The sequence below is a fragment of the Aquila chrysaetos genome, chromosome Z, assembly GCF_900496995.4.
Source record: "Aquila chrysaetos chrysaetos chromosome Z, bAquChr1.4, whole genome shotgun sequence".
NCBI classification, from domain to species: domain Eukaryota; kingdom Metazoa; phylum Chordata; class Aves; order Accipitriformes; family Accipitridae; genus Aquila; species Aquila chrysaetos.
The window spans coordinates 86,622,070-86,636,192 of record NC_044030.1 but is presented as its reverse complement, the minus strand read 5'-3'; the positions used below and the strand labels follow the sequence as shown (position 1 = coordinate 86,636,192).

General features: G+C 40.7%; 1 protein-coding gene across 4 annotated transcripts in view; it reads right to left on the bottom strand.

The window, feature by feature from the left end:
* RAB27B (RAB27B, member RAS oncogene family) overlaps window positions 1-14,123 on the bottom strand; it is a 55,328-nt gene that overhangs the window by 8,511 nt on the left and 32,694 nt on the right. For all 4 annotated transcript variants that reach the window (XM_030005175.2, XM_030005178.2, XM_041120876.1 and 1 more), the window contains exons 2-5: window positions 8,418-8,589; window positions 5,355-5,440; window positions 2,482-2,585; window positions 980-1,103 (exon numbers count right to left, since the gene is read on the bottom strand). In XM_030005175.2, coding sequence (XP_029861035.1) covers window positions 980-1,103; window positions 2,482-2,585; window positions 5,355-5,440; window positions 8,418-8,570 — 467 coding nt within the window. In that variant the 5' untranslated portion in view covers window positions 8,571-8,589. The remainder of the gene's footprint in view (window positions 1-979; window positions 1,104-2,481; window positions 2,586-5,354; window positions 5,441-8,417; window positions 8,590-14,123) is intronic.

Below are 14,123 nucleotides of genomic sequence, written 5' to 3'. Positions count from 1 at the left end.
AGTACTATCTCCCTCCCTTCTTTCTTACTTATAACCACAACTTAGCTGTTTCCATTCTGAAATCCCCTTTGAATCCAGAATATTGCCTTCCAAATCATCTTTTTCAGAACAGAAGATTATCAATTGTTCCAGCACTTCCATCATACGAAATCTGGCATGAACTACCTCCTCCTCAGTGTCACTGTCCTCCTTCACCTGGCTGCAGACAGCTTTTTAATACTCTTTTATTATTTTTAAGCCTAATTTGCTTACTATTCCTCACAGTCTCTCAGGCCATCTTCTGCTGCTAGCACAGTTCTCTCTGAACATCCCTCATTGCACAGTAAGGGCAACTAAGGAAAAAAAAAAAATACACATTCTTTTCGCCCACAGCACTATTTACTAACTATATTAAGTATCAGCCAATTTATCCAGTTACAGGACACTCTGCAGGTGTTTTTAGTGCAAAGAAATGTAGAAACCTCACTAGAACAAGAAAAAGGCCATTAACAGCTTTATTATCCATCAGGAAAAAACAAATAAATTCAGTGCCACTGCACACCTAGAACCTGACCAAAATCCACAGGTGTCTCCACTGCCAAATTAACTAGACAAGCAAGTTATAAATATTGTTAGTTGTTTAGTTCATGATAATGAGTGTTCATCTGCCTTTGGTATACTCTGTCCTGAACTCTCAGGACAAGCCAATATCCCAAGAAAGTAGTTTTCTAGTAAGAATGTTTCATTTCAGCCTTATTTCTCATGTTGTAATATTTTGGCCAAACTATTAGAACATTGTGTTTCATTCTATCTATTTCCTATTCAAACAGGTCGATCTGAAAGTGTGACAAGTAGAATATCACTATAGGTGTATGTGATATTGCAATGCCTACAAATCTTAAGAGTTTGTTAAGTATACTTGCCAAGTATCTCTAGGCAGTCATCAGCTACACTTACAACAGTTACAGACTAAATTTAGCTTCTGTCATAATTTGCTTACCCATATTTGTCTGCCAGATCTTTTGCTTGCCTTTCATTTACCTCCCTTTGGTCTGATAAATCAGCTTTATTACCAATTAAGACTATATCTGGATTCTCGCAATATGCATTGGCTTGCAGCTGACCTAGAAGCAAAAATAAACAGAGTTAAGAGAATGTTGGAAGTGCCTTAGAGACCAAGATTGTTGACAAAAGAATTCAAAATACCTTTCTTGCTCCCCACCTCAAAATATCCTAGACTAACCAGCCAACCACTTCATGCCAAACATGTTTCCTTGTCGTACATTTACTTGCTAAGGGGAATTTTTCAAAATAGGAAGTAGAAATGGTACTAGAAAATTATTTCCAGTATTTATTTTACCAACATACAACAAGACTTAACGGCAATGAGGTGCACTAAACACAGTGCTTTAGCACAGGAGAACCTCCACCAGCCAGAACTTTTATTCTACAAGTCTCATAAGGACATTGAGGAAGTACAAGCAACATCCCACATCATCTGCAAATGCAGCTCTTCAGGAGTTTAGGACAAAGTCCTCAAGTGTGTTTTTCTCTTGTATATACCAATGCAGTTTTATCCATTTGAAGATCCAGGCACAAGTACCATCCACAGCCTCACCCCTCGTAAGTAACTCTACACAGCCATTTACTTACACTTGCCTCGATCCTGAGGGGACTGATTTGAAAAGGTGCAGTATACACAGAAGAAATTAGAGACTCAGCTTGGTAAGCAGTGGAGGACTGTGATGACAGGGATTGTTTAGTGGGAGGAAGGAATCTCTGAACAAGGTGGAGTTGTTTTCACAAAGCTATCTGGATTCTCACATTATCCCCACTTCAGCTTGTTTGCTGGAAAACTGCCAGCTGGACATGTACTGGCCTCTGTCCTTCCAGCACTCTAAATACCCTCAATTAAAAACAAACTTTAAGAACTTAACCTTTGTTTCACTTTTATTCTAGCCATTGTCTGAAGGAAAACCAACAACAGCAAACACAATGCGCTTTCAAACCAAATCCTCAAAACTCAATCTTAATTTTAATTTAAACCTCAAAGCAGACAGGAAGGAATCACATTCTGCTTTGCAAATGGAAAACACACCATGAAGATAACAGCGATATCCAAAATACAGTTTCCGAGCTTCTGTATACCATCTAAAATATGGGGTATGGCCAAGGAAATGTCGAATGCCATCAATTTTCAAGAGGCAACAGATTTATTCAAACTGTACCAAATCCAAACAAGATTATCAAGAATATGCCCAAAACAGTCTATCATGGGGAAAAAAAGAAAAAAAAAGAGAAGCGCGTATCTTTCCAGTTTGATGAAGCTGTCACCCAAAATTAAAGGCTGCAAGTACCCCAATTATGGCTGCACTAGACATAACTACTTTATTTGAGCATTTTCCAGCTCACAAACGATGACACACATAAAGCCTAGAAGCCTAAAATACACAAGAAAGCTTCAAGCCAACCAATAAATCCAAGCTCTATGGTTCTACTTACTCATCCAATTTCTGACATTTAAGAAGCTCTGTTGACTGGTGAGATCAAACATTAGTAAGAAGCCCATAGCATCTCTGAAAAACGCTGTGGTGAGACTTCGAAATCTGAAGGTGGAAGAAAAAAGACAACATAGCTCTATTAATACGAAGTGATCTCTAAGGTAGCACTTTTCTGGCAAGCCTGAACTGAGTAAAGGAAAAAGAGATAAAGTAAAGCTTTTCTGAATTGCTTGAGTAAAAATTCTATTTAAAAATTATCTTGAAATCTGAAGAGTCTGCAAGATTTAGTGGACATACATTCCCTTGGAAGTAAACCCAAAAGAAAATAGTCTTTGACTTTCATTTTAGCTATGATGCATCACACCAGTCAACATTTATTAATCAGTGTGTTAGTAATTTACCAGAGGAAGCTTATATGTGAGAATATAAACATTGTCAGTGAGTAACCTATTAGTTCAAATTCTGCCTGATTTAACCGAGAGCGAGACAGAGAGAGCAGGTTGGTTAAAAGAAAAAAAGATACTGAAGCATTTAGTGTATCACAGATCACAGTGATAGAAATGGATTCACCTGTCGAGATTACACACAGTCAATAGATGTGCCCTACTCTATATAGTCAATATTAAAGAAAACAAAGGAAGAGTAGGTGGCTGTTTACATGCCTTTGATTGTTTGATGTGACTATCTGCTGGGAAGCTCAGCTAAAAGGAAAAGGTAACCTTTCCTTGCAGAGCTCTACACACACATGCACTCTGTAAGCAGACCTGCATAAGTGTGCATTCACAAGGGACATTGTTTACAGGCTTCCTCCAAAGCTATGGAGCTGGATGAAACTACAAACCATGAAATGGAACTCTGTCTGCCACCAAAAGGTCACAAGGCTGTTCAAATCAGGAATGTGAAGAAAGTCCAAATAATATGAAAACATTCAGACAGTGCTGGAAAACTGTGCAATGGCACTCTGGTGTTTTCTGTATCACAGGGATCTATCACATCACAAAACAGCACTATATAATCTCGCACAAACCAGCAGTACCAGAAATAGTAACTGATATTTTATGCCACACATCTGTGAAAATTAAAAAAACAGCTCTCCACGGAAACAAGTCAGATACCTGACACTACTTTTAGGGTTTCTTTTCAGGAAAAAAAAAAAGTCACCTCAAAATGTTTATTCTGTTGCCAAGGGGTATACACAAATGATGTCTGAGAGTAAGGGAAAGAGATGCAAAGACAAAATTTCAGATTTCTTCTGCTTTTCATCCAGCAACCCCTTCCACGTGGTATTTGCACTGCTTACTCTGGAAACCTGAAATCTGCCTCATCACTACTTTCCTTCCTCCCCACTGGGCAAATGCTTCAGTCCACTGCTCTTCAGTCGCTATTACACAGCAAATAGGTGTGCGTCACATCTTCTTCCCTTGTTGACAGATGACATCAGTAGTCATACCGAGGGCAACCTCACACACTTTATGATAGCAAAAAAAAAATCAGTGTATGTAACCAACCAGGGGAAACTTAAGAAAGCCATACACGCACTTCTCCCTTTAAAAAAATAACAGGATCACATTTAATAGTGACAAGTCAAGAAAGTCTTTGGGAAGAACAAACAACTGTGCACACAGAAGATGGGGAACACCTGGTTAGATAAAAGAACCCTTCTGCAAAGGAGGATGCTGGTCAGTGATAAACCTAATACATGTCAACCATGGTATGCTGCTGCAAGGAAGACAAACACAACCAAGCCACAGAAGTAAGATAAGAAGCAATTCTTTCATACTACTCAGCACTGGTAAGACTTGAACTAGAATTCTCCATCCCACTTGCATGCTGGTCATGAGAGTGGCTGAGACAAGCCTGGGGCAGTACGGAGCAGAAAGCTTGCTCATCACAGAAAAGTCTGACCAAGCCCAGAGCACATAAACTAGAGAGGACTGAAGGAAGGCATCAGGCTGCATCAGGCCGCTCAGAACCTTGTCCACTTGAGTTGTGAGCACCTGTGAGAACACAGACTGCACAGCCTGCAAAAGCAACCTGCTCCAGGGCTTAACCACTCCCACGGTCAACACGTGTGTCCTTCTAACTAGCTGGAATACCCTTACTGCTGCTTGTGACCACTGCCTCTTGCCCTTCAGCTGTGAGCCTGAGAAGAGTCTGGCTCTGTCTTCTCCCCACTAGGTAGATGAAGACAGCAATTAGCCTCCCCTTAGTCTTCCTGTCTTCAGGCTGAACAAGCTTAGCCCCCTCAGCCCTCACCGGATCATCGTATGCCTCTGCCTCCTGACCTGGTCTAATGGCACTCCACAGGACTTCAGTTTATCAGTACAAAGCATCCCACACTGGGAGTCCCACAAATGGAAACGATACTCCAGATGTGGCCTCAGAAGTGCTGCATAAAAAGGAATAACCACTTCCCTCAGCCTGACGGCTACATGTGTGCTAATGCAGTCCCATATCAGCACCTTTATCAAATACACCTTATCATCCAACCTAACAGAAAAGATGTGAAATATGAGAACAGGACAGTTAGGTAGATTATACAGTATCTTCCAGAGGAGATTAAGAACATATTATGAAGCCAAAAACCAGTACAAAACAAAAGAGCTAACCAATGACCCAATAACACCCGTGTGCCAGAAACAAGGCAGCGTGCTGCCAAGGCAGAAGCAGACCACCTTCAGTTCTTCCAGTCCTATTCTCTGAGATCCTCTGATCACTGCATCAAAGCAGTGTCAGAAAAACTTTATTTCTGGAAGGTATTTTCCTTAACCTAAAATAGGAAGATTTTTGAGATTTTTTTCACCCGAATGGACTAATGGTTTACCCAGAAATGTGAAAAACTTAGAACTGCCTTCCAATGAGTGGAACTGTTACCTTTCCTGTCCAGCTGTGTCCCAAAGCTGGAGATGGACTTTGAAGGCTTTTCCTGGAGATCCATTTGGTCCTCTGCTGTTGTATACCTAACGAGAGAGTCAAATCAGCACAGCCATACAGCTCACACTGAAATCCATTGCATGGGTCACAGACGTATATTTTGTGCAAGCAATAAGTAAGGAGTTCAGTCCTTCGGTAAAAGCTGACTCTTACTTCTAAAAGCCACTTCAGAGGGCTGCTTATAATATTTAAAAACCCAGGAGCCACATGAAACGTCTGTGAAAGCTGCACTTTAAAGATAATGTGGTCATATTCAGTACTTCAAATTAGATACCAATTCTTTAAAACTTGGCACAACACTGTGCTGAGCAAGCTGTCTGTGTTCAGTTTCATTGCTGTTCTTAGAAAATTTACAGCTGGCTGACAGGATTAACCACTATTATACAAAGCTATTTTTCATTCATTAACTTCTGTTGGACATTAATGACTTCCTTACTAACTGCAACTGAAAACTCATGGTGCTTAAAGAAATCACTGTGCCCTTTTGTTGGGGCTCAATTCTTTATTAAACAGCAACAGTGTTGCAGTAAAAGACAAAAGAATGAAGTAAGCATGAGCTGGTTTTGTTATCTGAGGTAGTTTAGCAGACTCTCAGCAATTTTAAAAGCAGGCAAGTATTGCCCTTGCATTTAGATCAAGAGAATGTGGACTTTACAGACATGTCTGTATCCAGAGGCTGCACTGACCTTACCCGGGGAAGTGGAACACTTCCTCACCTGCCCTCCCTGGGCTGTAAAATACAGTGTTCAGTTCTCCTGCCCAACCAAGTTAATATTAATTGGGGGTTGGACTAGCTGACCTCTGGAGGTCCATTCCAGCCTAAACTATTCTATGATTCCATGGACTTATTTAAACTGTTGTCATTTTAACAGGTAGCTTCTGACTGCAACATGCCTTTCTTTCCTTTGTGGCAGGTGCCTGATCTGAAAACCAGAAAAAAATCAATGAATTAACCACACCACATTTGTGAATTAAACTGGTTTGCTGGAGCGCGTTTGTGTAATATTTAGCATGATAAACAAGGACTCTCACAGAGTCATTTTTTAATATGACTTTTACACAACCAAAACCCACATATTTAACCTTTTGGCTCTCTTTCTTAGAATACAATTTACTAGATAGATCTTCAAGATATTCCAAAGCTGGTAATTTCATGTAAGATGTAGTTTCTCCCAAAATTACAAACTACCTTTCCCCAAAATGGACAGTAATGGAAAATTACGGAAGAAAACTGTCTGCAACCTTTAGCAGAGAGTTCAACCCTCTGGAAGGAATCCAGCGCCCATGTTCAAAACACATTAATGAGCATCTGACCAGCCAGAGAAGGAGTATTCTGGTAATTTGCATGTTCAGACATTTCCTTGCAATAAAATTGTGCTTTTAATATTTTACTCTTATTACATCACTGCAATCCCACAGTGCAGAGAAGGAGCCAGGTTCCACTGCAGCCTGAACCTGGCCTGGCCTCCACTTAACTGGCCTGAACTTGCATAGCGCTGATTACGAGTAATTTAAGGCATAATCCCAATCCATGGTTCTTATATTCAGAGGACCCCTGAATCCCCATCTCCCAGGCAGGGCCTGCACATCCCCGTCACCATGGCAAAACTGAATTCACAGCAGCAGCCACAAATACTGGCAGTCATGAAAAAGTTGCCAGGGAAGATGAAGGTGAACGGGGAAGTGATGCCCATCTTTTCATGGTATTCTAGGGAAACTGACATGACCTTAAAAGCACGTGAAATGACAATACATGAACAACATGCTTTATATTACCAAGACACATGTTTTTATTCAACTGCTTCAAAATTGGGAAATGTTGTAATTATAATTAATAATAAATATTGTAATTGATTTTTAGTTCTTACATTAACCTGATGAAGGGCTGAGAAGCACTTAGTTTTGTTGAAAGTGGATAGTGTAAAGTTTTGTTGAAAGTGAATAGTGTAAAGTTTTGTCAGCACTCAAGTTGTCAGGTACAAGGAAGAGCTCACCAGCTGCTCTCCTTTTTAGGCTGAAAAGTTCACCACAAGCAGCAGTTCTTCTGCCAGCTTACTCATCTCTGCACTGTCAACACTTCCAAGGACATTTCATGCAAAACTCATGAAGTGTTTCATTTAAGTTAAAAAGAAGCACATTTAAAGACGTCTCTATCTCTGAACTGGGCAAGTATTTACATTTCTTTTCATTAAAGAAATTACTAAAATAATTGTCCAGGGTCTAATATCTTGTATTTATTACGGTTTTACTGATCAAGCAAGCTAGAAGGATTCTTATTAGAAAGCTGAATTTGTCCCTATATTTAGCCTGTATCAGTTGTCAGGATCTATGAACAGATACATTAGTCACCTTAAATTAAAACAAAATGACTGTGGTCTCATAGCCACAAAAAGCATCTGACTGACACTACAGAAGACTCTCATCTTCTATTTAATACCAAGAAACAAAAGTATGGGGGAGCAGGCTCGCACACCTTGCATTAAGCAGCACATCGATCCTAACCTACGAGGACTCCTGATCACAGGCTCGGTATGCTCAGCCTCCAGCCTTGCTGCTGGCAGAGACTCAAAGGAGCAGCATGGTCCAGCTGGTGGAACCGCTTCTTGTGCCTTCACTAGTTTACTGTGTGACCTGGAAGCAAGCTGAAATCTCTGTTCTTCTGTAAGTTTCCATCCCTTCAATTTAAGTTATGAGTTTGGGGGCCAGAGTTACTTCTAGTCACAAACACACCTCATTCACTAGCACTATGGAAACCTGCTCTAGGAAAGATCCTTTTATACCAAAATGCAATAAACCACTTAATCCAACGTCAGGATAAGGATAATGGCGTTTTCCCCCTTTATCCAGTTCCTAATTATGAGTTGCTTAAGCCAAAAACTAGACAAGGAAAAGCATTATCAACACATGTTATACCCCACAGTAGGAGAGGCAACACATATTTACATAAAACTTGTTCTCAGCAGAAATTAATTAAAAAAAAAAGTTTCGTATGAGAAAACTTACCACTCGTTTTTCCCGAAAATCTATCCCTACTGTCGTGATGAATTTCGGATTAAATTTGTTATCGGTGTATCTGTACAGGAACGTTGTTTTTCCAACCCCAGAGTCTCCAAGGGCCAGGAGCTTGATCAGATAATCATAGTCTCCATCAGTCATAGTGCTAATTTTTAGGAACCTACGTAAAGAGGAGAAAAAAAAAAAAGATTTAATGATAACAACCCCCCCTTTCTGCTTGTTTCTGCCTCATTTCTATTTTTGTTCATTGAAACACTGCTGTCTGTGCTCAGTGTTAAAAGTTATGTTTGTGTATTTTGAAAAACGCTAACACAACGCTGCAGTCAAACTCTCAATTTCAGTTCAGGTGCCAGGAGATAATACAACTTATACTTTCAATTTGCTAAATAAATAAAATTGAAGCTTAGAATGGTAGACTTTGGGACAAAAAGATTATTTTTGTTCTGAGGATGACAATAAGACTTATAATGAACATAGGTATGAAACCTAGGGCTAAATCCTTCTGCTCAAAGTATTTTGTTACGAGTTTGAAGAAAACAGGTAGTGCAGAAATAGGACTGAAAAGGAAACTCAGACATGGCAAGGACCATTTTCAGGGCTCAAGCTCTAACCAGTATTACATTGCATTAGCAGGGCTATGTATTTCCACCCTGAAAGAAATACTTTTCCCCCAAGATAATTAATTAAAAAAGCAGAGTAAGCAATTATCCCAGGGCCACTGTTAATAAAAGGAGAGAGCTCAAAAGCAGTTTACTCTCTAGTATAACCAGATGAACCCACAGCTGCCTTGTTCTGCGAAGCACACACCAAACCCCGCCCCCTCATCAAACACTGCAGATACTAATTGGAGTGAAGAAAGAAAAGCAGATGGCAAGCCCACTGCCTGAGTTCAGCTTTGTGCCTTGGTTAAGCTGCTGCTGTGACTGCAAGCAGGGGCATCTCCTGCAGCCCAGGGGAGCCACCCAAGCATGGCCAGTGTCCTGAGAAAGCCACAGAGAGCTTACATGGCTCGACAGCAGTTGTAGGCTCTTTCCTATATGTAGTAGTGAACAAGAGCAGCAAAGCCTACCTCATTAAGCACTTTTAAAATAAATATACATGTCAGAAAGTAACACAAATTTGCAGAAAGAGGAAAATATTTATCCTATTTACCGAGGCTGCCTCACAGCTCAAGTGGAAGCTCCTGGAGCAAAATGTATGCCACAAATTATTTCTGTGGGGTTTTCATGATGCCACGCAACAGTTCCTGGGTTTTTCCAATCTGCTGAGTCAAGTGACACAACATGTTTGGGATGGAAAGCCAGATACAAAGGAGGGACAGCTTTTCAGCATTTTCTTCTACTTTGGTCTTTTCCTGGTTGGCCAATGCAACCAAGCACCTGTGTTCAGGGTCACTTGGGCTCCCACCAACAGAAACATTCATCCTCTGTCCAAAGCAGGGCACACCATCTGCTAGCACAACCTCCTGCAAGAACTATGCCATGGACACCCAGCTTGAGCAGAGCACCTTCATAAAATTACTTCCCAACCTGGCCAAGCCTTCACCCAGAGGAGGAGCACCCTTTCTCCAACCAGACTGCTTCCACAGCTTCTTTTTTATTATTTCAAGTTCAAGGGGAGTGTTGTATTATCCTAAGCCTAAAGCTCCCATTACTGTATTTGCTATGAAGCTCTACAGGAGAGGAAAAGGAGACCTATGTAGGAAATAGACCTGCAAATTATTTATTCACATGTATGAAACACCCTGGTGATGAGAAAACTGGAACCTTATGAAACACCACCTAGTTTACATCCTCTCTTACCTTGTTCTCAACATAATTTAAGCCTTCTCTTTTTTCCAACATCTTGTTAATCCTTAGCACAGATGAACACCCTTCCCATTTGGATCTCTATGCTGAAACTAATTACTGTGGTATCAGAGCAGGAGACCCTGGGCCATATCCCATTCACAAAAACTACTGCTTGTTTCAGTACAAGACCTTAATTTCCATCAGAATAAAACCTACCTTTCTGAGCATTTAAATTAGCAAGTACTGACCGGCTTTGACTAAAATAGCAAACTAAGCCCGTTTTGATTATCCAGCATTTCAACAGCTTTAAGGATAAAAAAAAGCTGGCTGCGTACTGAGCAGTTTCATTGTACGCGATTTATACCTTTGACAGATATAGAGCCACCCAGAGAGGCGGGACAAGCTTTTGAGAAATTCATCTTCTGATGATAAAGGTTTAATGAATCGAGAGAAAAAGGCCCCTGATCTAACAGTGCTGCTCTGCCTTGCACTGCCTTTGAGCTGCACTGGGCAGGGGAAGGCCAGAGAACCAACACAGCGACTTCACAGAAATTAATTCAAGGCCTTCAATCCTTTCCAGGACATCCAGGCCCCACTGAGCAAGAGTAATTTCTCCCCAGAAGTTTGAGGATTATCAAAATCAAAGTATTTCTGATCAATGTAATAACTGTTCTTTAGGCATTTCATTCAACAAATCAGAAAAAGACAGGTATCTTGAGAGATGATTCTCCCCCAAATGCCTGACTGGTAATACAAAGTACTAACACGGGGTTAGAGACTTCTCCCAAATATCCATGTCCCATGTTCTCTGGGAGCTGAAGTTCAGCATCTCCTTGCTATGCAAATGTGCAAAGCAGAATATTCAGAATTTACCAGACCTGTAAACATTGAGCAAAATATACATCAGACTAGGATGATTAAAAACCTATTTTTGTAAATCTGTCACGAAAAGGCAGTTGGCACTCCTATTCCCAGCACTGGCTGCCTTTCCAGAAATTCCTGCCTGTTTGCACCAGGGGCTACACAAGCATTGCAGCCTCTCCCAGCCTGGCGCTAGCCAAGGCAGTCACCCATGCCACCAGGGCAGGGAGGCAGCCCGGGAACCGGTGTCTTTTGGCACGGTTACTCCAACTTTGCTCTCCTCATTCACTGTGCTGCGTAAGAAAGTAAAATAGTCATTGGTTGGATAAAGGGGTTTTATTCCTTCAGATTTTAACCTGAAACCACCAGTTTTCCTCTCCTTGACCAGCTACGTGACAGAGTCGGGAGGAGAATGCTTCACAAAAACCTGCGTGCAGGGAGACTTTGACAGACCAGACGGATCCACTGCCATCACGCTGCCATTACTGTTTTACCACTTCCAAAATGCTGTAGGACAGCAAACTGAGTTCTTGTTCCACAGGAAATTTGAGCATTAAGATTTTAATTTCATTTAGAATGAAAGAGTTAAAATTACTACTGATTACTAATAATTACTATTAGATAAACATCTAAGCATGCTTTTAAACATGTCTATAATTAGCTGGATTTGAAAATTCTGAATGTTTCATTTTGTTTCATGACAAATGTTAACTGAAACAGTATGTACAACTGAAGTATAAAAATCATACACCATATCTGAAACAAAGCAAGGTTCTTCACTGGAGAAGGTTTGGGGTTCTTAAAGAAAAGAGACTATTTCAAGAGAATTTCTTCTAGTAAAAATCTGAAAAACACTGCAGAGTTTTCTATTAAGAGGTTATTAACACAGCAAAAGTGCAATATACTTTATTCAACTCTAATTTTAAATGGCTCAATATATTGAGCTACTGAAAAGAAACACCCCTGGGCTGTAACGCAAAAGTCTTACATTGCTAAAACAAAGCAACTCAATTCACAATCCCCATGACGACATTCAAAAAACACCCCTGTGCCCGAAACCTTAACTTTCAAGTCCTTACCATCCTGAGAGCATCTAAATGGACTTGAAGTTGTAATACCAGCAATGGTGACTCATTTTGATGTGACTGTGTCCCCACCACAGACCACCTGCAGTCAGAGCAGCCAGAACCAGCAAGGTCTCCCCCACCGTCTGTCCCACAGGGCTCAGTCAACCTGCAAGTGCCCACACAGACCAAAAACAATTTTCCACTCAACTAATGCAATCTCACCTTCCAATTCTGAAGCCCATGCTGTCTCTCTAACACCATGTTACCAATTAAGCTTTACAAAAACCCAAACAGGCCTCCCAACTGTCCCTCCCAACCCTCCCTGCCAACATGGCCAACAGCCAGAGGATGATAAATGTGACATTTTGATGCTGTTCTTCCAGGCTGTGCATCTAGACTGAGCCTGATTTTAAAAACACTCTTCTGCTTTCTTGGCAGACAAGATTCCCATCTAGACCAGAAGCAGCATCCTGTTTCTCGATTGATTATTTTGTTCCACCCCTATTAAATGTTCTCTAACTACAGTGTGAGAGATCATTTAAAATCTGGCACTTGTCAGCAGATACCCCAGAGAACATTTTCTCGATAGAGAGATATAGCTTCACATAAACCAACCAAACCTGAAGACATTCAGTTATAGCCTACAGGGAGAGGAAAATCTACTCCTCAGGCACTATGCCTTTGCTCTGCAGCTCTGTACCCAAGGCACAGAGGAAATGCACCGTGGCACATCCCACCACACTCAGCTTGGCATGCCCAGAGGAGCCTCCCAAACGCAGCACCTCCAAAGGTGGGACTGTGGAAGCAGGAGGGCTCCAGCCCTTTGCAGATCCATCAATAACCCCTCCAACTAAAGCAACAGCCTCGGCACGAGTCAGCAGCTCGCTCTGAAGAACCTCCCCAGTGCACAGAAAGGGATGCAGAGGAGAAAAGTTGTAAGTCTGATTTTCTTCTTGCATTTGTAGTGTGTTCTTTAAAAACTGGGAGAAAGGCAATTCATTGAAATCCAAATTGCTTTAAAAAAAAAATCACTTTTGGCTGGGAACAAACTCTGCAGAAAAATGGTTTCAATTCAGAAACTCTTTTTCATCTCAAGATGTTTATATTTACAGTAAAAATAAATTCAGCAGACTAAAATTCTGATGAACCTAACCTAACAACATGGCCTGTTAGTCATACTTTTAGCCTCTCAGAATTGGAAAAGGTTAAAAAATTTGAAAACTTCTAAATTTCAAACTTTGCAGGTTTTTAAATTTTAAAAGACTTTCCTAATCAAATAGATTATCTACTAGATTTTCTGATAACACATTTTCTCATTAATGGAGAGGGCTGTTGAAAGAAGTTCAACACTTACCTAAGTAGCTAATGGGAATATCATTACGGAAAAGTTACGTGTGCAACAAGAGAAAAAGTCAGTTCCAGAAAATAAGATTTTATTTCCCTTGACACGCTACTAGTTAAAAGCCCAACAAACAAAAATCTTGTATAAATAGCATTAGCTCTAGAAAACACAGGATATAAAGTCACAGCGCACATATTGTACCAGCAGCCGGTCAGCAAGAGATTCGTTCCCTCTGCAGCAAAATAAATCAGCACTGCTACTATTCATCCAAGCTTTTTTTTTTTTTAAATGTAAAAACCATAACAAAAAAAAAATCAGTGCTGTCCTGAGGACCAACTCAGGGATGACTGTATCAGAGGCACACCACACAGACATAGTAACTATCACTTACTCAAATCAGCAAACCCTGAGCCAACCAGGGAAAGGCTTCACAAGTAAACTCTACACTCCCCACCGCAGCTGGCACTGGGAGACTTGCTGCTCCTCTTTGATTCTGCTGCAGTGAGGCTGGAGTCTGACTTCTCCAGCACCATTAAGACCTTCACCACTTTCCCCTTTTTTGGCAGCCTCTGGCACCTCGAAATATCATCAGCTGATACAAATTTGATCCTCAAATAAAATGCAATGCTGTTCC